We start from the raw sequence: 24662 nt of genomic DNA on the forward strand, positions 1-24662 counted from the left end.
GCTGATTTTCGAGGGTCAGCCTCCGGCGGGAAGGATACATGGCGGTAAGTGACGTAATTCATGAAGCACAGTGGGAAATAGCAGGGGAATCAAATGGCGAAAACTTGACAGTTGTACACCAGTGCGTATACTTAATTTTTATGCGCTAACGCGATCCATTTTCTTTTTTGGAAAACCAATTAAAAATTATTAATGTGGAAGGTAACATAAAGGTGAAAATAATTTTGACCAGAATATTTTCAAATATCTAAGTCCTTTAATATCTTAAAACAAACACTACAATTTATTATTTGAAATATTTATTTTATTTTTAAATTGCATTACAATTTGTTGTTGTTCGCTTTCTGTTCACGATTTGTTGTTTATGCTAAGTGGTAATTATATTTATATATATATATATTTCACACATTTTTTTGCAAACAATATCAATAATTATTTTAACCTAATAACAGATGCACTTTTTTGTTTCTTTATTATGTATTTTTCCTTTGGTTTGTTGATTTTTTTTTTTTTGGTTTCTTTTACAATTGTTGGTTGTTAATTTTTTATCTCATATCCGGCTTACCTTCGGCCTGTCGCCATCCTGGCCAGCTTAGACGCTTAGATCCTCAAGCTTAAAATTAAATTACAAAATACAATAATTCAACCTATATCCGAAGGATAGAAAACAAAGCGCACAATGCAGTATATAACTTAGCCCTAATCACTTGCAGAACTAATTACAATATTACAATATAATTATGTATTTAGTGTGAAACAGAAGGTGGAAAACAAAGAAACGAACAACATAAAAAGCGTAGTACAATACACAACATTACCCTCTAAATGTAAATGTATTTTAATAAGTATTCGAATCGTTTATTTTGTAATGTGTAATAAACATTTTCCCCATTGCACTGCGTTTGCGATTGCGTTTGCGATTGCATTTGCATTTGAAGTGAAGCGCTTGCTGTCGTGTATAATGCGTGTATATATATATATTTATTTATATATATATCGGGGGTGTATATATATATATACTATAGATAGAAATATGTATACGTTGCGTATAAAATTATCTCGGCGCAATTATTCGCTGCTCGTGCAGTTAAGACCAAGCAGTTAAAATGAGTTAGTTGGGTTTGGTGGTTGATTATGTTTTTTTTTGCATTTTTTTTTTGTTTTGAAAAAGAGCGCGAAAATTTTGGTTGATCATCTAGGTTAGTATAGGCGTTTCAGTTAAGGTAAAAAGGTAGGCGTGGCATAATGCAGCATTGAGTATTCTTGAGTTCTTATATAAAGCAATTATCCTTTTTACGTTCAGTTTTAGTATGCAGAGTTTTTGGTTATTCTAAGTAGATTTTTGTGAAAAATACAATTTTTACAATTTGGTTTCTTTATCGAGTTGATGACATAACTTGACGTTAACTTGTATTAAATGCGCTTTTATGTAAATATATGTATGTATATGGATGTAGGTATGAATGTCGGTGATGCATATAGATGTATAAGTCGTATATGTTGGGTATATGTTTTGAGGAGTGGGACACTTTTTTCTTGTATAAGAAAGTAAATACAGAATACAATATGGTATGTATATAAAGATTTCCGTGATCAGTGTGTATATGATATATGCATGTATAAATATATGTAATGCCATCTCTTCAAATCGGTGAGCTTAATTTTGAATGTATGTTCAGCTTAAATGCGTTATACTCGCGAGTACTTTCCATATTGATGAGCGATAAATAATTTGATGTATTTTTAGTTAATGCTAAAAAGTAATTCCATTTCAATATTATTGTATGATGTTTTTTTGTTCGAGCTTTAATTTTTGTTTATTCTCTCAAGTACTTGATTCAATAGTCATTAAATATATTAAGTATTTATTTGTTATTGCATATTTTACGCGATTTTTACGCGGGTTTATCAATCATTGAAGCATTTTGTTTTTAATGAACTTTTCGTTTAATATTTGTTCTAATCACTTTTAGTATCGATCTGTTGCCTTCTTATAATCGTCCCTTGACTATTTTGATATTGCTGTCATACACAGTTTAAATAACTATATCCTTTTAAATATTATTCGTACATACATATAATCAGTTGTCGCTTTACACTCGTCGCCGGGTTGATTCCACAAATTGCTGAGTTGCAGCTTGAAACTACATTGTTGTTTAGTTTTAAGTGGATAAATGGACGGTTTTTTGTTGGATTTCATTAGCTTTATGTCAATTTCTTAAGTCTTTTAGTTTCAAATTATCGTATGTGTCGTTATAAAAAAAAACCAACTCTGATTATTTTCAAGAAAACCGAAAACAAAAAAACTATATTCTATGAAAACCACTCAAAAGTAAGGTAGGTAGAGGGAGGTTAGGATTCAATGTGATTGTTTGTTATTGGGGGTTGCCAGGCGACACACTCTTCTTACACCGAGAGAAAAACTATGTTAGGTTATTTGTGCATTTGTGGACAGCTTGCTTGGTTCTAAATCCAAGCCAGTGCGCTCTACACCGAACTCTGGATCTCCGATACAAAAAATATACAAACTCCAATCGAATTTCTCTCTTAGGTATTTTCGTCACTGGTGTGCAACTCAACAATTTGTACAATCCCTGTTCCATGCACTATACATACTAGATATATGTTTCGTCCCAAAATTGATTTTATACAAGTACTGGTTAAGAAAGCTTTATGTCATGCCCATGCAAAATATATATTGTTTCTGGTATTTTAAGGTGCCTTTATATGCCTAATTATCCATGTGCTGTGCCGATCTCTCTTATGTACATCATACATTATACAATATTATCTTTAATTCTTATTTATTTTTCCTTAAGCTTGCTTTATATCTGGCTTCGAGTTCATCTACCGCACAACACTCTTTTGATCGTCATATATGCATATATCTGAAGTTTGAAAGTTTACGCGATTTGCTTTAGTACTTTGTCTGTGTTTTTAGGAAAAATAGTTGCGTTTTCATCTTGCTTCGTCGATTTTTATTTGTTATTTTATGGCTAGCAAAATAGTTTATCGATTTGATTTGTTAGAAAAAAACAGCAACGCTACGTTAATGCAAAAGTTTACTTTCTTTTCTCTATACTTTTTTGTTAATTTTTATTTAAAGATCAGTGCATTTTGCATAATATCCTTTATACATACTCTATACAAATTGTCAGCGTATTTTCTTGAGTAGCGATCCTCATCTGCGTAGCTAATTACGAGGTCTATACTAATTAAAGAAAATGACTATAATAGCTGGTTCGTCTTAAGCTAGGTGCTATGTTTATCCTTCTTAATTTTGTTAATGTTTTTTTTGTTTTTTGTATATTTTTACACGGTGTTTTTATTTGCAAGCTTTTTAGGCGCGGCGGCAACAATGTCCATCAAAAAGAACATACAATAAAAATCACTCAAAAAATCAATAACTAGAAAATCAAGTTTTCTGATAAAAGCTAGAGCAGCTAGCAAAAAGTTATTTTCATTCGATTCGGCATACAAAATTTCTGATTCTGATTCTGATTCATTATTTGAATTACTTATATTTCATTGTTAGTGTATATAAATTTTCCTATTATTGCTTTTGGTTGAATTATTTTGAAAATCTCTGACTCTATTCGTATTTCAGAAAAAATACTGTTTTTCAAGTTGGTTGTTTGTCAGCTGTTATGCTGATTCGTTTGCTTAGTTAAAGTACATTATTTGGTTGCTGGTTTTAGAGTTGACTAGTGCCATATCAAAACAAATATCCTTGAGAAAAATGTAACTAAATCAGAGAAATAATTCTCATGCGATTGCACTACCGGACATCGTTGTCGCCTGGCGCTCACTCTGCAGTTCGCGGTTGCGTTCGTGTTCAGCGGTCTCGGAGCTAAGAAAATTTAAATAAATTAGTTTAAAAATTAAACCAAACAATAATTGAATCAAAAATAAACATACTTTGATCGCACTGCTATGGGACTGCCAGGAATATCAACGGGATTGGCATTATTATTGTTAGTGGTCGATGCTCGACGACCATTGCCGGCCTTGTACGAAAATATGGAATCGTTCTCTATATCATTCTCAATCTAGAATACATAATATAATTAAAAATAGAAAAAAATCCAACTTCTTAAGAGAACTTACCACCTGACGCTTATAGGATAATCTCTCGCTGGACACCGATCCGCAGGAGGAACTCTCGGACACGGCCTGGGTTACGGTGGTCACCGTTGGCGGACTGCTGGGACCCGGGAACCGCTTGGAGCACACCTGTGATTGTATGTGCTCGCAAATGCGACGGAAACGCCGAATATTACCTGCGTAAGCAATGAGTTAAATATAGGCTGTTTACTTTCTAGGGGTAGAGGTAGGTATTGTTTACCTGATAGGAGCGTAAATGTCAGAGCAAACAACATGTCTGCTATGTCACCTTGCTTGCAAATGGCACTAATGTCGACCTAAAAAATTGAACAAGAACCATTAACTGGAGTTCGTTCTGCCAGGAGGTGGGTCCACTTACCTGAAACTTGACGTGGCGCTGGAACATTACGGGCCCATTGCCATTCCGTTTGTACTCCACACGGAAGGATGTGGGGGACACCACACTATGCGATAGCTCAGCCATCTGAAAAGTATTTCAAATTATAGTATTAGGGTCGTATAATGTTAAATCCCCAACTCACAGATAAAAATGCATGAATCAAATGGGCCTTGACAGTGGCTATGGGTTTGCCCTTGACCAGAATTGTAAAGGTTTCGTCCTTTTCGGTTGTGATGAGATTCCCAAACCAGGAACGCTTCGTCAGCTCCGGCGATGATTCAGGAGTCAAGTGGACCTCATCGGCAGAAACTAAATAGGATAGATATTAATATATTTTATGGATAAATATTAGAATACCCAAAACATACCCTGCATTTTTCTGCGATGGAAACGCGGACTGCCCAGGAAACTGTTCTTGATGTTGGTGAGTCGCGTTTTCCAGAGCTGTCCTCCGGGCGTGTTGCACGGCGATCCTGGCATACCCGGACTGCTGTTGTTCATCATCGGCGAGCCATTGGGATTCACAACTGTAGTGGGAGAATATGCAAAAAATAGAGAAAAGTTAATCATTATCTAGGGAGCACTTAGGGGATACCACAAAGGGTCTACGGGGCATGCACACACCACTATTCGACTCTGGATCGTGGAACATACTAATGGCAATGGTCGGACCTGAGTTGGCACGATGGTGCACCGACGGCGAGGCGGCCGTGGAGCCACTGGAGTTGCCGCCCGGACTGCCCGGCGGCATACCGCAATCCCCTCGCTCCCGCGACGATCCGCCACCTCTTTCCTGACGCAGTGAGTCCCGCCGCTCGAGTCGCGGCTCCCGCACCACCACCACATCGCCCTCGATGCTCTTCTGCGAACTGTGCGACGGTGTCCGGCTGACCGAGGAGTGATGCACTGATCCGGAGCGGTCCCGATCTCCGTAGGTGGAGTGCCGAGTTCCAGCCGCCGGCGAGGAGGGCCTGGAAATGGCATTCGCCTGCTGCTGGGCGGAGGTCATCGGGGAGTTGCAACGCGTGGGACTGTGATATGAGGAGCTCCGCACCGACGAGGACACCGTGGTGGGTGAGCGGCGTTGGTGGTTTCGGGTACTGCTGTACGACCGGAAACTGGAAGAAGACACATTATTAGAAAGAATTATTTTTATTATAATCTTATAACTCACTTAAAGGCCTGTCGTCTAGGCGTGAGCGGTGAGCCCTCAGAGATCTGCCCATAGCTGGGCGCATTGGTTCCATTGATACGGCATGTGTCCAGACGCTTTCGAGGAGGATCCACTGCATCCAGTTCACTGCGGGACTTTTGGGCTATCTCGTCGTCATCCTCCAAGGCAGGCCTTCTCCGCTTGCGCTCCAGCAACAGGAAGTATATAACCTTCTCCGTGTTGTGACTAGAGGAAGATACAAAATTAAAGAATCAGGCAATTTAAAAAATATTTTGAAAACCCACCTCGCACTCAACAGCTCCTGGATGAGCTTGTCCTTCTCCTTGAAACATCCCAGCGAACAAATGGCATTCAGCACATCCGGGTCCACTGCGGTTGCTGTGGGAATGACATGTGTCTGCACCACCTCCATCATCGGCAGTTCCAGCTCCAGTTCACCTTTGCCCCCGGCTGTGACCCAGGGATGGCGGTTGATTTCAGCCAACTGCCAGTGGTGGGGAATAAAAAGCGAAAACGGTTTTCAGAGGGGGGGATGAAGACCAAATGGGGGAGGAGAGTGGGTAAATAGCTGGTGACCCAAAAAACCAACAACTGCTGGAAGGGTGGCTTACAAAATGACTCACCAATGGCACTCCAAAAAAAAATACATAACTTAATGAAAAGGGAAATAGAACTTCATTAAGATATATTTGATTGGTTTAAGATTAAATTAAAATGATACCCGTTTTACATTAATTTTATTTTGATCAGAAATTTGAGAAATACAGAACTTATTAAGCTCTAGGGATTATACTCCAAAAATGATAAAACCCCCCACTTTTTTTATGACTAAAAAAATAATTCAAAAGTCAGTTACAGAAATGCGGCATTGTTGGATGGGCTATGACTGCATTCGTTGGGAATTGGGAGAATGACTCACCGTGAGACGCCGGTCGGGATTCACCTCAATCATGCCCCGCAGGAGGGTCTGGCAGTCGGGCGGCACAAAGTGCGGTATGTGAAAGACGCCGCGCTTGACTTTCTCCAGCAGCTGGCGCAAGTTGTCGTCGTCGAAGGGCAACGCACCCACCAGCAGGGCGTACAGGATAACACCACAGGACCAGACATCCGCCTTGCGGCCATCATACTTCTCGCCCTGAAAGGATAAAACGAAAAAATCAAAGATTGAGACATTTTTTTGGTTCGATTTTCAGATCCACATTTCATTGGTGTTTGCTTTCTGTTTGATTATTTCGAAATTCGATTGGCCCTTTGTGCTTGGTCCCAAATCGTTAGGACCTTTCACCCTTTTTCTTATCAAACTACATATAAATTCCATATGGCCAAGCCATAAGCCCAAAGCTGAATGCTTACTAATTTAAAAAGTTTTCTTGCCTTCTATTTAAGAATTAAGTGGAAAAAAGGGTGAGAGGTGGAAAGGGAGTAGGTTCGGTCCGTTCAACTCGTTGACGACCATTGACGTGTCCATCAAATGCTAAGTTCCACTTCTGTCCCTCGAATACCTCCCGTACCCGGTATTTGTGGCTTCCTAGGGGACGGTTATTGCCAGGTAAATGGCACAATGACTCGCAGTTTGTTGGCCACTACAATGTGTAATTGTAGCACGGCTGTTGGTTATAGACTGGTAATATGTGAATTCCACTTAAAGCCAGCTACCTCAACTGTTAAATGTTTAAACGTAATTGGTAAATAGTAGTTGGATGACCAGAAAAAATTACAGGGACTTCAAATAACTCGGAAGATTACTATTGATTAAAAAATAGTTCAAGTTCTTTTGGCTTTTCTATAATAAAAAGTCATCTAGGACTAAGAAGCTATGTATATATTCCAAACTTCTATTTTTAAAACAAATCACCTAAATAAGAATATCCCAATTACAGAAACTCTCAAAACTCCAATTTGTAAGATTATATGTCCTGGGTACACTCCATTAAGCAGGCTAACAATTTTTTTTCCGTCGAGTCTGTAACCCTAAACCAGCTCTGGGGCTTCGGTTGTGGCCTAGGGCCCCCAACCCCTGACCAAAGATTGATAAACGACCACTTAAGTGATTGAGTACAGGGGCCTCTTCCACGCAATTTTCCCCTACAAATTGTCAAGGTTTTTCCAGGGATCTGCTGGCAACAGATTCGGTTAGCAGACATCAATTAGGAGTTGGGGAAAAACTACGCCAGCTCCCATCTGAGCTTTGACTGTTGAATATTTATAAAAGGAACGGATATATACGGTATAGATAAGCTAAACATCACGTAGCCAGCCAGATTTATAACCCATCCGGAGTATATATGATAAGGCAGCATGAGAAAATATTTTAAAATTCCCCTTATGAATTTATTACGGACACAGGAGCACGAAGCATCAAGCAGGATCTTGTGAAGCTTCTGCGTAAAGAAAATGATGCACTGTGCACTGAGAGAAAAGAATACTATGGTAACTATCCATAGGGGAGTAAAATATCCATACAAAAATTGGGGAAACAAGGTCAAACTCTAATATAATATTAAATATAAACACTGAACCTCAATTGTCTTGGATTTTCATTAAATATCAGCTCAAAAATAAGCATTTCTTCAAAGACTATATCCTTTAAGGATCCCTGTTTTCTAAAAGTGTCTCCCCTAGCAGATAGATGGGAAATCATATGCGCACATGACATGGGATGCATTTGCATAGAAGGGAGCCTGACAAAATTTGCATGGGAAAGCGAGACCAGGATGCTGCCAGTGCAACTTCTGGCGCCCTTGCTCCAGGTCCTGGTCGTCCTGCAGCGTGCATTTGAAAATGTGCTAAAAAGTTCGCCTTGATTGACGTTTATGCGTTTGCCGCACCAACAGATAAGCGGAGTGAAAAGAGTAGCTGTGTGGAAACCAATTTTATAACCATTATTCAAGCGAGACTTACCCGTATGACCTCAGGACACGCGTAGTGTGGGCTGCCGCAGGATGTCTCTAGCATGCTGCCGGCTGGCTGCAAGGATGCCATACCAAAGTCCGCTATCTTAATGTTATTCTTCTCGTCCAGTAGTAGATTCTCCGGCTTTAAGTCTCGATGGCTGTTAAATCAAATAATCGAATATTGATTACAATTTAAGGAGGAGTCGTTTTTTTTGGTTGGTAAGGCGGAAAAAACTTACCAAATCGAATGGGAATGACAAAAATCCAGGGCGGAGATGATTTGCCTGAAGAATTTGCGAGCCTCCTTCGGCGTCAGTCGGCCCTTTTTCACCAAATAATCGAAGAGCTCCCCGCCGGATACATGCTCCAATATTAAGTACAGATACTTTTTGTTCTCGTAGACATCGCTCAGGCCAAGGACATGCGGATGATCGATTAGTTTCATTATGGCAATTTCACGTTCAACCTTTGTAGAAAGAAAGTAAAGGAGAAAGTGTGTGTGTGGAGAAGACACACGATTTTAATCGACTTATCGACAATGGCGTCAAATTTCCATTGATCCTTTGGAATACACTTTAACTAATAGGGTTTTCTAAATTAAATAATATGACATAAATTATAAACTTATGAGAAAATATGAAAAAATAATAAAATTAGTACTCAGACTTGAAAGTTTATACTATTTGCAGAAAAGATTCAAGTCCTCTAGTTGAAGATATATTTTCTTTAAGTGCACTGGCAATGCATTCAAAGAGCCCTGGTTCTTCAGCCGGCCATAATGGCCCATTGTTGTCCTCCGAATGGCGTCCAATTTCTCATTGCGTGTCCCGAGCAGCTGGCCCCATAACATGGACACCACACGCAATCATCGGCGGTGCTTTATACTCATTTACACCCTGTGCCCCTGATCCTTCCCAGTGCTCACCCCACCCGTCCTCACCTCAAGAGCCACCTTGCATTTGGATTGTCCTACATGTCTGAACCAAAAAACAAAAAAAAAGAACCATTCCCCCACCCAGTCTGTCAATTTTGTTTTACTTTGTTGTCGCACGCACTAATTTGTCCCATGTCCTTTCAATGTCCTACAAAAAGTGCACCATTTTCATTTATTTTTCCTTTGGTGTGGTCTGGAGCGGAGGAGTATAATTTTGTATGGTTTTATTATGACGGCAACAAAGAGATAAATAGTTGAGCCACACATTGACTTTTATTGGAAATCGAATGAATGGAGGCGGTTCGGAAAATTAATGAAATCTATTAAGACTCCTCACTTGAAGAGACTTGAAGGGCTTCCGAATATAGCAGGACATTGATTATATCTGTGATTGCTACTACAAATTTTATAGTTTATTTACAAAGTACCATCAATACTTTAAGTCTACTTTAAGGATCAATAAATCTTTGATTTTTTTGCAGACTTTGGCATACTTCAAATTTAAGCAAAGAAAAAAACATTTCCAAAGTTTAAGTTTTTCTTCTGACATCTACCTATTACACTTTCAAGGAGCCCCGAGTCATAAAACAACAAACCACAAAACAAATTTTATTGTCACAATTTTTTACGACTCGTCCGCCACAAAAGAAGACAAACAAGAAAAAACAAACGGCGAGAATGTACAGGAAAAAGCGAAGAAAACAAAATCATAAACTGAGGAAAAACAAAAACAATAAAATGAAATGAACGGCACCAATCGTAGCAGAAACTTTCCATCGAGTCATGACCTTCGACCCCGCAGAAGGCACTTACCTTCATTAGCACCGATTCGCTGAGTTTTTCGCGATTGATTATTTTAATCGCGACCTTTTTGCCAATCACACAATGCACGCCCAACTTGACGAGTCCTGGAAATGGAGGGAAGCGGTAAATCGTAATTGCAATAACGACAATGTGGCTATAATGTAATGATAACAATAGAGTCTGGCCGGGGAATGCGGAGAATAATAGAAGACTATGATAGATATGAAAAGATGATGGTGGGAATAGTTTTAAGTTATTAGTGGAAGTAGGGTCTATTATGGACAGGATTATTACAGAGTCTATAATAGACAGGTTGAAAACCTTAACCTTAAAGGTTCTACTAAGAATTTAATATTTAACTGAGTAGATATACTTAATATATCTATCATATAACTTTATTATTTAAAGACTATTTTTTTATCATTTAGAAAATAATGTTTTTCTATTGAGTATTTGTTCATTTCTTTTCCAATATTATTCTTTTTAAAAAAACTCTTCAAACTATTATTATTTTTATCTCGAACCACCAGGACTGTAATAAGTTTTAGTTGTAGTACTTACCCGTTTGACCCTTGCCAAGAGTTTTCTCAAGGCGATAGGGCCCCACAAATTGGCAATTCTCCGCCGTAACATTGTTCTCCTTCTGCATTTTGCGGCCGTGACTGGGTGGCTCGTCCTTCGTCCTGTTAGCTGTTTGCGGCTGGCAACGTCAGCTGGCGTCTGGCCATGCACAAGATTCCTCAGTTCCTGCCGTTAGGCCTGCACCTGTACCCGCTTCTGCTCCTGCTCTTGGCCCCTAGTCACCTGCCGACTCTCGACTCCTTTCGTCCTTATGGCTCCTAGCAACTTTGTTGTCGCATAGCGGCAATGTGGAGCTATGTATTGTATTGGTATTGGTATTGGTGATGGTGCGAGGTCCTTTAATTACTTTTGTTCGACAAAAGTTTTATTGCGATTGTTAAGAATTCCTTTTTGCAGTTTTGCAAATGATGCAGCATTTAATTAAGTTTCGCCAATAATTGTACTGGCCATGGCTGTAGTTGTGTGTTTACTTTGTTGCCACTTCCACATGACTTCATCACCAAAACACTACCTGCAACAAGAGATAGAGAAAGCAATACAGGTTTAGTTATACGAGAGCAAAAGAGAGAGGTAGTCGGAGTAAAGTCAACGTGATTAGCAATAAATATTTATGTTCCCCTTTGGCCAACTGAATTTTTAATTGAAATAAATGGAAACTAACTATATTACTGGATAACTATTTTACGTGCTTGTGTAATAGAGATATATATATATGTGTGTGTGTGTTAGTTAGTCAGGTGTTCTAATTAAAACCCCTCCAGCTGTGCTCGGTCGCTTACCTGGCTGCTGCTTAGTTCTCCTTTTAGCCATTTCAAGTGTAAATTTATGGCCCAGACAGCTTCCCAAGAACAGCAGCACTGCCATGGCAGCACACATACATGCACAGGTGCGAAACGCACACACCTGTACTATACCATAATATACTATACTGTACTAGGTGTGTGTGTTTTAGTTTTGTGCTCTGGTTCATTTAAATTCGTAATAATCTTAGCGCTTTGAAGTGTTTCCCTTTCAATTATTTCGTAATTAAGTTTAATTAAAAGTAAAATACTGTTCCTGGAGAAGTCCCGTGTTGCGAACGGATAATCATTTTGTTAATTACCGGAGGGAATATTTCAAAGAGTTACTAAAGACAGTTTTAATTAATTTATGATTTAATAAATGTGATTATGATTACGAGAGCATTGGAGTTTGTAAAAAGATGACTCGGATCTTGTGGATCTAAGCAGAAGAGGTTTAAATGACAGACTTTTCAGTTATGAAACTTATTTATCCTTTGCTCTAATATCCTAACCAATTGAATTCAATCTTGCAGAAATTCCTCTGCTATTTGAACTCTTCAATCTGCTGCCGGCCATGAAGTGAGACAAAATCGTTTAAAAATTTCATTAGGACAGCACTAAAAAACACCAACACCGAGAGCCAACAACAAGTGCTCAACGGTGCGTGGTGGCATAAAAAGCGAGCATAAAACTTGGCCAACTACGAATGGCCAAGAACAAAGACCCGACGGGTCTAGGCGATGAGATGAGCGGGGGGCAGGTAAACATTAAATTTAGATGCTGACGCAGTCTCTGATAATTCTCCAAGATGACGTTGAAGTGGCAAGGAGGCACTGGCACTGGCACTGGGAGTGGGAGACTGGGAAGAAGCGCGAAGACTGACAAGGCAGATGGATGCCCACGCGCACAAATTGAAAAATAAGTGCACATCAAAATGAAACAGTGCGCAAATAAGGGGCGGGGCTAAGTCAGAAGAAGGAAGGTTACAAGGCTGTAAGGATATGAGGGTGTAAGGGTGAATGAGGGTGTTAGGGTGCCGCCCTGGTTTTGGCCCGACCATTAAGGTTAAACGGGCAGCAGCTGGAAACTGTGGCGCAGGAAGTTCAGGAAGGAAGGATGCTAACAAGCCTACCATCAAGCCCTATCCCTTCCGCCAGAAACAATATGAAAACTTTCACTGTAGCCAACACCATCACGTCCTTACACAAAAAAAATACACATACACACACACAGCCAAGGACCTCCGTCCCCTACCCAGTGTTCCGCTAACCTAATTTGAAAAATGCGCTAAAAGTTGAAAACTGACATTGTTTGGAAAGTGCCAACAGAACCAAAAAAAAAAGTGAGCAAGATAAGTCCAAATCGGGCATATTAGATACTCAGAACTCTTTAAAGGGTTGGCTTTGCTTTCTTTGGAAATTGAAATAATTAAATTTCAAAGATTCTAAAAGATTATTAAAGATTCAACCATATAAAGTGCTTTTCGGAAGGTTTAAAAGCAAATTCTTATATTTCTTTGTGCATGCTTGGAGATGCTTGCCCCAAAAAGTATGCTATACATTTTTCACTTCCAACATTTCCTTTCCTAAATAATGCAAAAATATGTAGAACGGCTCATCAAAGGAAACGTAATGAAATAAACCAAGTGCCCGCCCATACATAGGCATAGCAAGTAGAAAAGGGGCGTGGCCAACGCCCTGCTCCCAACCGCCAGCCATAAACAAGTCATCGTCATGGGTCGTCTCAGGCGGCGACTTTTTCAGTTTTTTCTTTTCGCACTTAAGGCTGCGGCAAAATGTCTATAAGTATTTCTTATTTTTTTCGTATCCCAGTGTGTGTGCAATAAAAATCATAAGCAAAACGTTTACAGCATTTGGCGTTGATTTCGGCCAAGCCACGGGAAATTTATGCTTTTAGGCCGTGGCAACTACGAGAATGTCACCAGGCTCAAAAGGGAAGCGGATGTTCAGCGATTGGGGTTGTGGGGTAGGGAGTCCAAAAAGGAATCGACCGTTATTGATGTTGGCCCCGAAAAGGACCAGGCGGTGTGACCGCCTTTTATGGCCCGATGCCCCAATAAAATGCCATCAGCAATAATTAAGCGATTTGCAAACAATGCTCCGAGAGATAAATATAAAGGCAATGAATAGTGCTTGGAGATGGCTTGATTTCACATAAATTACTTTATGCATGACATGGATGAAAAGGGAAAAGTAACGTCAACAAAATGTTCTTAATTAAAAAGGATTCCAAAGCAGAAAAGCAGAAACATGACAGACTAATATTACATTTCTTAAAAGACAAACTTCTAATAACTTTACTAAAAACTTTAAGCCTAAGGCTTACTAAACATATCGCTATCTTATTCAACTACAAACCTTAAAATAACTTATCAAAGCCACCGTCTATTAACATATGAATTAGCAATCAAAGTTATCCTGCTGGCAATTAAACTTTTCCACTTAGAATTCATAATACTCATAGTACAACCAAAATTCAACCCCCAATTACCAATTAAAAATCCCCCCTCACAGACATCAGAATTTTCTAGTTTTCATAAAATTTACATCTTATTAATGTTCACTCAACGATTTCAAAAACAATTAACAAGCTGGAGATCTAGACGCACACAGCTGCTACTGCTACTGCTGCTGTTGTCGAATGCCGTCAGGACTCGACGTTCATTAGCCTTCTCGCACAATTAACCCCGAGGGGCAAGGAGTATCCCAGAAAATAAGGAATTTTCCGAAGCCGTAGCCAAATGTGTTATCCAACCAACAGCCACTGACAAAAAAACAAAAAATGAGCAAAGTCACTTTGATTTTTCGGGCAACATTTGCATACATCTGGATGAAGCCTTGAGGGCTAAATTGTCTTTCGGAAAACGAACAAAACTCAGCAGTGGCCTGGAAAGATCCCCAAAAGTTGAAGCAACTTTTTGAGGGGGAGTGGTGGTCTAAAAGCCAGAAAAAACTCAATTTCAAAAACGACAGTCAATAAACGCACCCCGCTCACACACGCAGTAGCCGAGAGAAAAAAAAAATGGGTGGCACAGTTCTGTGAGGCACTGTGCCAGCCAACGTGGCGTATGAGTGTTTTGGTTTTCTGGGAGGCACCGGGGAGGACCTCCATCCCGACGTCCTTAAAGTGCAATCAATAAAATGCTTTTGAGTTGTGAAAATTGTGCGTAAGTGGCTTTTCATCAGGACGTCCCGACATCTGAAGTGGTCGACAGGGGAGAGGCGGCAGAGTTGAGGGAAACCCAAAAAGGGAACAGCAAAAGGGCGTTGCTGGCAAACGAAGGATATAAGCTTCGGCACCGTGGAAGAGTAAGGACTACCGTAAAGACGGTTTTTAATATGGAATATTATTTATTTATTTTTTGTAGACCTAAATAGCATAAATATCTTGTCTTTTCAATGATCTTTTAGAGAGGAATAATAAATGAATTGGAAGAATAGTCAATAGAAAAAAGAATTGTCTCTGGATACAGGAAAAAAACTCTTAATTACTTTTAAGCTATAAGCACTTACAATTACCTCAAAAAATATTGTTTAAATACTATACCTTCACATTGAAATATTAAAACCCAAAAATATTATTCACATTTTATTTTTATAGACATAATAACTGACAGAGACTCATGGAAGACTGTTATTTGTACAATAAAAATATTTTCAGCTTTAAGAATTTCAGCATTTAGTGATTTTGTATGCCACTGTGGCACTTTTAAAATCAGAACGTGGCAACTGCTCAGCCCCATTCCACAGCCAGTGCCTGTTATTGCCTGAGTTCCTGTTTTCGATGTTGCTCCGACACCATGTTTAATCAGAATCAGACACCGTCAGTGCCAGTGCCAGTGGCAGAGGAGCAGGAAATGGGGAAACAGGACTGCAACAGCCTGGCTTCCACATTCATCAACTAATTGCAATTATGTGGAAAATCAAAATCAATATTTAACCAACATCCCAGCTGCAGCTCCTCAGCCTTCACCCACTCGACTGCTGTTGTCATTTGCCATTTAACATTGATTTCAATTTGATGTGTGAATGGCAATGGCAAATGTATTTTTGGTTTTGCAATTTTCATTCCTTTCTAACAGAATCGAGTGGAAATTCTTTCAATAAGTCATGTGAGGCATCTATTTATTGAATCGAACGCCTCGGAGAACAAAGTAAACAACCATGAAAGCAATTTAAGTAAGACTGTCCATTAATCATTTATGAAGAAAATCAATCAGCATATTCAATGAATTCCTCACATTGTCACAATGTCCACCACAAGTTGATAAATACTTTTCCGAGTGCCGAGGAAAAAAGCCAGAAAACAAACAAAACTTTCCCAACTGTCAACACATTAAATTGTCGAATAAAATCAACTGCTCGGCCAAGCCAAAGGAAAACAAAGACAATAAGCCAAGAGAGAGACAAAGCCCCCTGCCCAGCAGGATATGCCAACTTTAAGCTTTCAGTTTCAAGGGGTATGAGAATCCTGGGAGGGGACTCTTTTCATTATTAAATAATGGGCAGCCTGGTGCGGGCAATGTTAAGCGGCTTACTTGTAAATCGGGGCTAATAAACCGCTTAGATCAACACGCAAAATGCAAAAGCAGCAAACCAGAAAAAGCTTTAACTGGCCCCCAGACTATTCCTCTTTTTCACGATTCTGAGCCCGCAGTTGGTTCAACAACAAAATTCGATTAAAAGCATCCCAAAAACTAACACAGTTGCAGGGACAGGTGGCTCCTATTTGGTGTTTCAGGTCCTGGAACCTGGTCCTGGCACAAATTAACTTGATTCGACTGGGCCAAAAAGCCAGAAACCAGAAGCCTCCTCAGCAGCTGTTACCCTCCCACAGCAACAGGGCAGGAAACAACAAACACTTGAAAAAATAAAACATTATTTCATTATAGAAGCTATACATTTTAAGATCTAAGTCTTAGAGTTCATGCATCAGGCTTACAGTTTATTACGTATACGCACTGTTTCCCTAGTTTAAGATTTAGGCCTTACCAAGATTAAAACAAAATTAAAATAGATTTAAGTTTTAAGATTCCCTATATAACTCTTAGAGAAATATAGTGAAAAAATATAGTGAAAATAGAAACACAATCCCTTTCTTCAAGTGCATCTGAACCACACAAACTATGAATCCTGTTGGTTAGAATCTCTTTTTTCATCTTTTTGCCAGCCAGGATCAAATCAAGTTTGTGTTTGCCTACGGAGTGTCCACCAGACCCGTCCTCCTTTTTGGTTACCGAACTGAATTTGCAAGCAGAAAACATTTGCCAGTTTATTTACCCGGGGTTTCTGCCTGTGCCATGGCCATTTTGCCATTTGGCAGGACGTTTTCGATTACCAAACACACAGCACAGACTAACCTGGCCGGAAGCTAAAAAGATGAAATGATTAAGGTCGCAATTAGATGGTCAGCATCCGCACCCAGCCTTCTCTTAGCATTGAGCGCGGCAAAAAAATTCAATTATTTCTCACAAACCGAAATAAAAAGGACGAAAAAATAGTGCAGATAAAGCCAAATAAAATGCAAACGCGAAAAATAAAACAAAACTGAAAATTGGCATCCGAATAAAGGAGAATGCGGCAAAAGGGGTATAGAACTGGCTGAAAATGGCAGAAACTGTGAAAAAACTCAATTAAAAACGGAGGCCAAAAGTGATGCCAAGAAAATTGTTTCCATTCAATCAGGCAAGGATAAAAAAATTGTATACTGAGGAGGAAAAAAGGACTTTAAAATGGAATAAAGATTAAACCAACTATCCTTTTAAAGAGTATTTCTTTCATTCATCCCCATTTGATTCAGATTTTGGAATTACCAAATAATTATGAATCATCAGGAGGGCTTCATTGAGGGCATTTAATTTTTTATTTGGTATTGATTGAAGACCCACAAAATTATTGTTGAATTCCTTCCCTATGGTCTCTCCCCTATTTCCCGCCACATTTAGGACATCCTGCCCCGGCAAAGTGTTTTCCTTACAAAATATGGAAATCAAGTTTAGTTGTACAAATAATCCGCAACAGGGACAAACAGAAAAAAAATTAGCAACAAAACGAAATCCAAACAAACGGAAAAAAAAACATGGCTAAAAAACAAGCAGGGCATTTTTCAATTTTACGCGCCACACAGCCACCGCCACCAGTCTCTTGCCACTTGCCCCGCCATCTTGTTTATCCCTCACCTTGCCTGTGGGGCAAACAATCCGTGGAACAAGATCTCAGGACATGAGCACGGACTTGGCAAAGCCCGCATTTGTTTGCCAAAGCCACGGGCTCTCGTCAGACATCTCCTCCAGCTGCTGCTGCTGCTGCTGCTCCTCCTCCGGTCCTTTAAGAATTCAATTAAAGAGTGGGGCAGCGAGAGGTGGTGGATTGGCCTAAAAGCACTACTAAAAATTTAAGAATTTTTAAATTTTAAAGTTTGATCTTTATAGTTTTAGGTTTTCCTTTCAAAACAAACATAAACATTATACTTTTGAGATGCATATTTGTTCTAGAACTTCTATTTCTCATAGATTATGTGTCAAATATTATTAATATTTTTTCTCAGTGTTTAGCTTGTACTCCTCAAAGGACGAGCATGATTGCTCGCATCGCGTATATTTTGTGGTTTTGCAACCGCACTTAATTCAATTTCATTTACTCTATTATGCATGCGTGTTGCCTTTGTTGGCCGCCCCTCTTAGCCGCGGATGCTGGCCTGGCCAATTTGTGATTTTTTTTTTTTGTTTCCTTGACACCATTTTCACCTGGTGGCCTGTGGGCCAGTTGCCTTTTCGTGTAACGCCTTTTCGTGCTCTCCCACTTTGACGTTTTAATTCGCCGGCACTTTGTGTGCTTTAATGCAATTTCTAGCCGAGATTGACGTAGAAACTGACCAGCTGTTCCAGCCTGGGCCACAGACGCGGCTTAATTGGCCACCGACAGGCGACAAAACTTTTCAATTAGAACTAATAGAGTAGGAAGAGTGGGAAGGAAATGTGCCGGGAAACTTGCACTTCCCATTACGGTCGGCGAATTTATTTTCCCAATTACGACTGCAATTTTTTCACCCGGCCTGAGGGAGCATGGAGTGGGAGTTGGGAGGGTAGAGGTGGCACCGGGTCGCTTGACAGACAACTGAAATATGCAAATTAAATTTATGACTCGGCATTCCTCGAGGCACAAAGTGCAAACTGCGAAATACATTTCTCGTGTTGCATACTTTTGTGGCGCCGTTACACGACTCAAAAAAAAATAAAATAAACTACAACTCGAAAAACTACAAACAAACAAAAATACAAAAAGGAAACAGGACCCGGACTTTAATGACAGGCTTGAACCTTAAACTACGAATGTAATTCCTTTCCTGGCTGTCAAGGATTTTACATTTTGATGTTGGATTTTATGTCACTTTCGTATCCAATTCGTTTTGTATTTTCTTCTTACTGGCTGTGTTCTTTTTGTATTTTTTTATTTGGCAACGTAAGCCATCGCATTAGGGCTAAGCAGGTGGCTCGAACCTGAGTCTGATGGAGTCTCTGATGTAAGCCGAGTTTTGTATAATTGATGACATCGAAACGGAACGGTACAAGGAGGTCAAGGCAGGCGGCCAAAGGACAGATCCAAGGCCAGTTGCACACGTTTTTCAGGTAATATATTACATCTAAATTGTTTTTATAATAGCCATTAAATTTATTTTTATTTTTAAGGAGTTTTTAGAAGAATTATATAGAGTTTAGCATGAGGTTTGAAGGACCTCATAGAAATTTCTTCTAAAATAGGCTCTAAAATTTAATTTTTTGAAGAAAAATCACCATTACTCTATCCTCTACACTTCCCAAAGTTATGATTAAAAGCCATTTTCATTTCCAATGCCAAAGATACGTCCAATTGGTCAACCATGAACATGGCAAAAATCGATTTGAATGGCGCCGGAAAGGGATGATGGCTGGCCGCTCCTCCTGGAGGCACTCGTGCGGGCAATAAAGCATTCCCAGGACCCATAATATTTGCCTAAACAAATGCCAGAGCAGAAAGTCCTTTTGGCTAAAGTCCTCCGGCAGATACTGGCTCAACCTATGACAACACCAACAACAAAAAGGAGAAAGCTATGCAAGGATAAGAACCGGAGGGAAATGGACAAACATGGCCAGGCTACAAGGACGAGTGCAAAAAGGCATACCATATGCAAAAATTTATGCGGTCGTCGCATAAACAATTTCAACTTTAAAACCAAACAAAAATTGCAAGTCAGGCTCTCTCTTCGGCAAGCTGGCGAAAAACCCAATTCGATTTTGCCATATGCAATGTAAATCCCCCAAGGATTGCCGGGGCAGGATAACAATGTTTGGGGGGGTGGTGGCGCATAACGGTGTATGTGGCGGCACATGTTCCAACCTACAAAAAAAAAAAACAAAAAAGTTGAAAGGAAAAATGTGAAAGAAGCGGTGGAAAAAAACGGGTTGCATATGCTTTAATCAAAGGCAATGACGTACGGGAATGTGGTTCATTCTTAAAAACGTAGCCAGGATGTTGGGAAGAGAGAGAAAGAGAGGCTTGTCGGTGGGGCCCGTCGATAGGGAGGGGGGTGGTGGGTAAAGGGTAGGGATGAGCTGACCCGCTCAGGGAAAGAAGACTTCCTCCAGAAACGGAACTGTTGACAAAACCATGCGGGTAGAGGTTTCTCCGCCAGGATTCCGAATGGACATTTGTGATTGTCCGTTCGCAGGACCAGCGCAGGCGCAAGGGTTAAATGGAAGAGAGCCAAGAGCGCTCTCACTCTCCATCTCTCTGATGCGGCCTCTTCCTCGGGCTCTCCGCCTCTCTGCGGCTTACACGCCCCACTGGGTGGTTGTTGTTCTCTCAGGGTTGCTTTTGACATTTTGTTTGCCATGTGCCCCACTGTAAGTCAGCTGTGCACTGTGACAAAAGATGGTATACAAATTATATTAAGATTTTGAAATCAGGGGACATTATTCTTTATCTTATTTAGTGCAAAGTATATTTTATATTTTATAAACGCTATATGTTTTGTTAAATCTGTTAAAGATATAATTTATGATTTAAATATCTTTAGAACATGATTAGTGGAAATATTTTTCTTTAAAAAGTAGTTCTGATAATATTTTATTATGGTATTTAACCCATACATTTAATAATTCCATAAATAGATACATCATTATAGCTTTTACTATAGTTTTTACAAATACATCCAACCTGATAGAAAAACTTTCCAGTGCACCGGGCGCATCCTCTCGCAACTACCGCCCCTCTTTTCTTAGTTCCCCTTATAGCTTTTTAATTACAAATAGAAATTGTTAACATTTTTACTGACATTTATGAAACTAATCGGAAGAGACAACGCCGCTGAATAACTAAACAGTTTAAACGAGGATCTTGGGCTGCTCCTCCTGGCCTTTGTTGGAGACTTTACCCACGGACACCCACGGTTAGGAGAGCTCCCGACTTTGTCTACAGTGGTAATCCCTTGGGTCATTAAGGCGTCTACGTGTCTGCAACGGCAACATCAACGTCAGTAGCAGAGGCAGCGGCAGCATCACAGGATACTGCTAGCAGCTACCAGCTAGCAGCCAGGACATTGTCGCCTGCCGATTGTCGCATGTTTTATTCAGTTTGGCGACGTTCTCCTCATCGCCGCCATCAGGTTGTAAATATTGAACAACGCCAACAGCAACACCAACAACAGGCAACCAGAACAACACTCAGAATCCTTGCAATCCAGAATACAGAAACACGCCGGAAGCTGAAATGGTGCTCATATTTTAAGATGTTGCATTTTTGATCTGACGCGACAGTTTTTTTTATTGCTCATGACAGAGGACACCTTAATTGTTTGCTGGAAAAAGGATGCGATGGCATTAGATGGAATAGAAGGATGAAAGACTACTGGGACATGCCACAGGATAAAAGCAGATATAGAAATAGAAATGGGAATTTGGAAGAAAGATATTAAGATACAGATAAGAATTGGGAAATAGAGGCGGGCAGATTCCCAAGATGAAAGCCAGTTGAGCTTAACTGAGCTGAGCATTTTGGCATTTTATTGATAAGCCGAGTTGTCGGTCGCCAATCTCCAAGATATGACACAAAAAAGTTTCATGTATCTGCTTTTGATTGATAAAAAAAAGTTCCCCCAAAGAAAAGTCAGAAAGTTGTAAAAGCAAAGTTGTGAAAGAAAATAAGTTTTTATTTTGGCATTCAACTACATTAGTCCTTTCTGTCTTTAAGATAATTTTATGCAGGATAAAAACCAAAACAAAACCATTTTTATATGCAAATTTTGCATAAATTCCATTCTAAGGAAGGGAGAATGTAAAGCAGAGTCCTTTTTAGGTTTTTCTTTTTTTTTTAGGTCCTGACATGTATCGACTTTTGCGCCGTTGCATGGCTTTTTTTATACGGCCCGAGAGTAGTTCATTAGGACAGTGCAATGTTGACAACAACATTTTGAGGGTTGAACTTGGCTATAAATACGAAACTATAATGCTCCCACAGAAGAAACTAAGCTGACAAAAACAGACAACAAGACAACTAGGGATCTCACCGCTTGGGGTTGAAACCCAAGAACACAAGAAAATAATATCCATGAACTCACGTTTTTGTTTCTGGATGTTCGGTGCGATGACGTCATTGTGCCGCAAATATGATTGTATTGTACAATTTATTGTATTGGCACTTGTATCGGGCCATCAATCAATTTTTGATTATGTATCATCTCAACTCTGCCAGCGGGTTTTGTATATCAATATTTTGTGCAAAGACCATTTGATAACGAAGACGTTTAGTCATTTGCATGCGACAACTTCAGGCCCACAAGTGTCTCTTCTTCTCGATTTTGTACTCGTTCCCCCTGCTTGGTCCTTGGTCCTTGGTCCTGTTGCCCCTTGATTAATGCCCTTACTGTCAGGCCAAACACCTCAAGTGGCCATTGAGCCCCCTTCCGCCGTTCACTGTCTGCTCTTCTCGAAGCTCCAAGCTCGCAGGTGAGCATGAGCACTCGTGGAACTCAGAAGCCACATCCGCCCGCCATATAAAATTCTACAATTCAACTTCGTTTTCGAGCAAAAACAAAAAACTGTCTATAAATACTGTTAAATGAGTGTGGAGCGCAACTCCTGCGTATAAGTACACTGAGGGAGTTGGGAATATTTGGGGAATAATGTCGTATATTATGATATATGATAACATATTAAAAGCCTCATTATGATATAAGGGATAATCCTATATCATCATATATGAAATATGATATCATCTTATATCATTTATTTTTTGGGAATATAAAGGATAAATAAGTTAATAATATGAGGCTTATGAGGGAGGGCCTAATTTAAAGCCTATATTGCTTGTATGATAATAGTAACCCCCTTTCAAGATCCCCTTTCTTGTGTAAATTTTAAGCTTTGACTAATTCGATAGCCCTTTTTTTACCGTGCAGGTGTCTGTGTGTGTTTTACGTAGTTGCGGTTGTTTGTGGTTTCCCCCCAGAAATAATTGTGGGTGTGTGTACGTGTCGGTGTATGGGTGTGTGAGTTGGACGCACGGATGGATGGTTCGATGTTGTTTCCCAGTTGTTTTTGGTTGAAAATCGATAAGTACAACAACAACAACAAAATAAAACAAAAAATCCATAAAAACAAAAACATGTAGGAGAAAAAATAAATGGGGAAAAATAAATGCAGAACAGCGATAAAGAATACAAAATATCTGAGGGCGGAAGAGGCCCTCTTACATACCGACTATTTCCGTTTCGGGTGCAAAATTTCAGAGGCTTTCGCCTTATACAAATCACTTCCGGGATGAAGCGTTCACGTTGTTGCACCCACAGTGCATACACTTACACACTAGCCACTACACCGACAGGCTCCTGGCCACGAGACACCAATACACTGTCACACTGGCGCTACACCTACACGGCGATACGGATACGGATAGGACAGGAAGAAGAAGCACAGGGAGAGTAGTAGTAGCAGCAGCAGCAGCAGCAGTTAGCAGCAACCTCTTCTCCTATATTATTTTTTCCTCCTTAATGGCCAAAAAAGCTTCTCGCTAGGCTACTTAATTATATAATTTTGTTTCACTTAATGCACTTTACGATTTTACGCGATTGGCGCACATTTGTCGCATGATTTGCATAAACATTTTACTGATTTTTCCCCGTACACTCGCACACACGCACACTCTTCACACGTCGCGGGCTGTGACGTACGCACACACATACACATGCGAGGGGATTTTCGTTTTTTTTTTTTGTATTGTTGTTGTTGTTGTTGGGAGCTGCCTATTATGGGCTGGCTGCTCATTCGCGGTGCCGTTTACAGTTGGATCTGCTATTTAACCGAAAAATAGTTTTTGGTCCGTTCCTTTCGGGCCGCCACGGCAAACGTTGTCTACAAACTGAGCGCCGCTCTGTATAACTGTAAAAGCGTGCCAAAGGACACTTCGGCGAGAAAAAGGAAGTGTGTGATTTGGCCACGAGAGCGCCAGTGTTTGTTGTTGTTACGCCAGTCGAGAGGGTGGTAGTTTGCCAGCAACAGGGTGAGCGCAAAGGCACCCTGTAGTGGAGCATGCGCATGGTGGATTAGCGGTTATCTTGGACTCTCATGGCTGTTTTTACCGTTACCCTTTCAAATTTAAATGGCTTCGCCGCAAAATAGGCAATACTTTTCATAAATTTTAAAAATAAAGTTTTCATTCCTTTGAATTATGTATTCGAAAAATGGCTACAAAAAATGTACAAGACGGAGATTAGGATTATTTATTACATTTTTAATCTAGAAAGACTAAATTTACAAAATAACATACTTTTGTACCTTCCTGATCGCATTTTACTGGCTTGTTGAATAAACAACAGTATATTAACAATTTTCACAGCAATATTACATTGGGGCATTTTTGTAAGTCGAATTTTTTAATTAACTTTTAAAAGTAAAAAAGAAACCTTATTTTTTATTTAAGTATTTCCCAATACG

At 39.8% G+C, this 24662-nt stretch overlaps 1 protein-coding gene across 3 annotated transcripts; it reads right to left on the reverse strand.

Moving 5' to 3' along the window:
- Window positions 1-1903: 1903 nt before the first annotated feature.
- On the reverse strand, window positions 1904-24193 carry LOC6493239 (serine/threonine-protein kinase BRSK1). 3 transcript variants are annotated; one of them, XM_014908781.3, is made up of 16 exons: window positions 23427-24193; window positions 10872-11403; window positions 10320-10414; window positions 8812-9038; window positions 8580-8730; window positions 6598-6813; window positions 5963-6162; window positions 5679-5903; window positions 5177-5622; window positions 4873-5031; window positions 4647-4813; window positions 4484-4588; window positions 4346-4421; window positions 4108-4280; window positions 3919-4049; window positions 1904-3850 (listed from the first exon to the last, which is right to left on the reverse strand). In XM_014908781.3, exons 2-16 carry the CDS (start codon window positions 10957-10959, stop codon window positions 3766-3768), a joined length of 2544 nt encoding a protein of 847 aa, XP_014764267.1. In that variant the 5' UTR covers window positions 10960-11403; window positions 23427-24193; the 3' UTR covers window positions 1904-3765. The 3 variants fall into 3 exon arrangements, with proteins under 3 accessions (XP_014764267.1, XP_032309982.1, XP_001957338.1); XM_032454091.2 differs by having other exon boundaries at window positions 5159-5622; XM_001957302.4 differs by having other exon boundaries at window positions 5129-5622; window positions 23427-24192.
- Between the last annotated feature and the right edge of the window lie 469 nt (window positions 24194-24662).

Source organism: Drosophila ananassae, chromosome 2R (genome assembly GCF_017639315.1).
Source record: "Drosophila ananassae strain 14024-0371.13 chromosome 2R, ASM1763931v2, whole genome shotgun sequence".
In the NCBI taxonomy this organism is placed as follows: domain Eukaryota; kingdom Metazoa; phylum Arthropoda; class Insecta; order Diptera; family Drosophilidae; genus Drosophila; species Drosophila ananassae.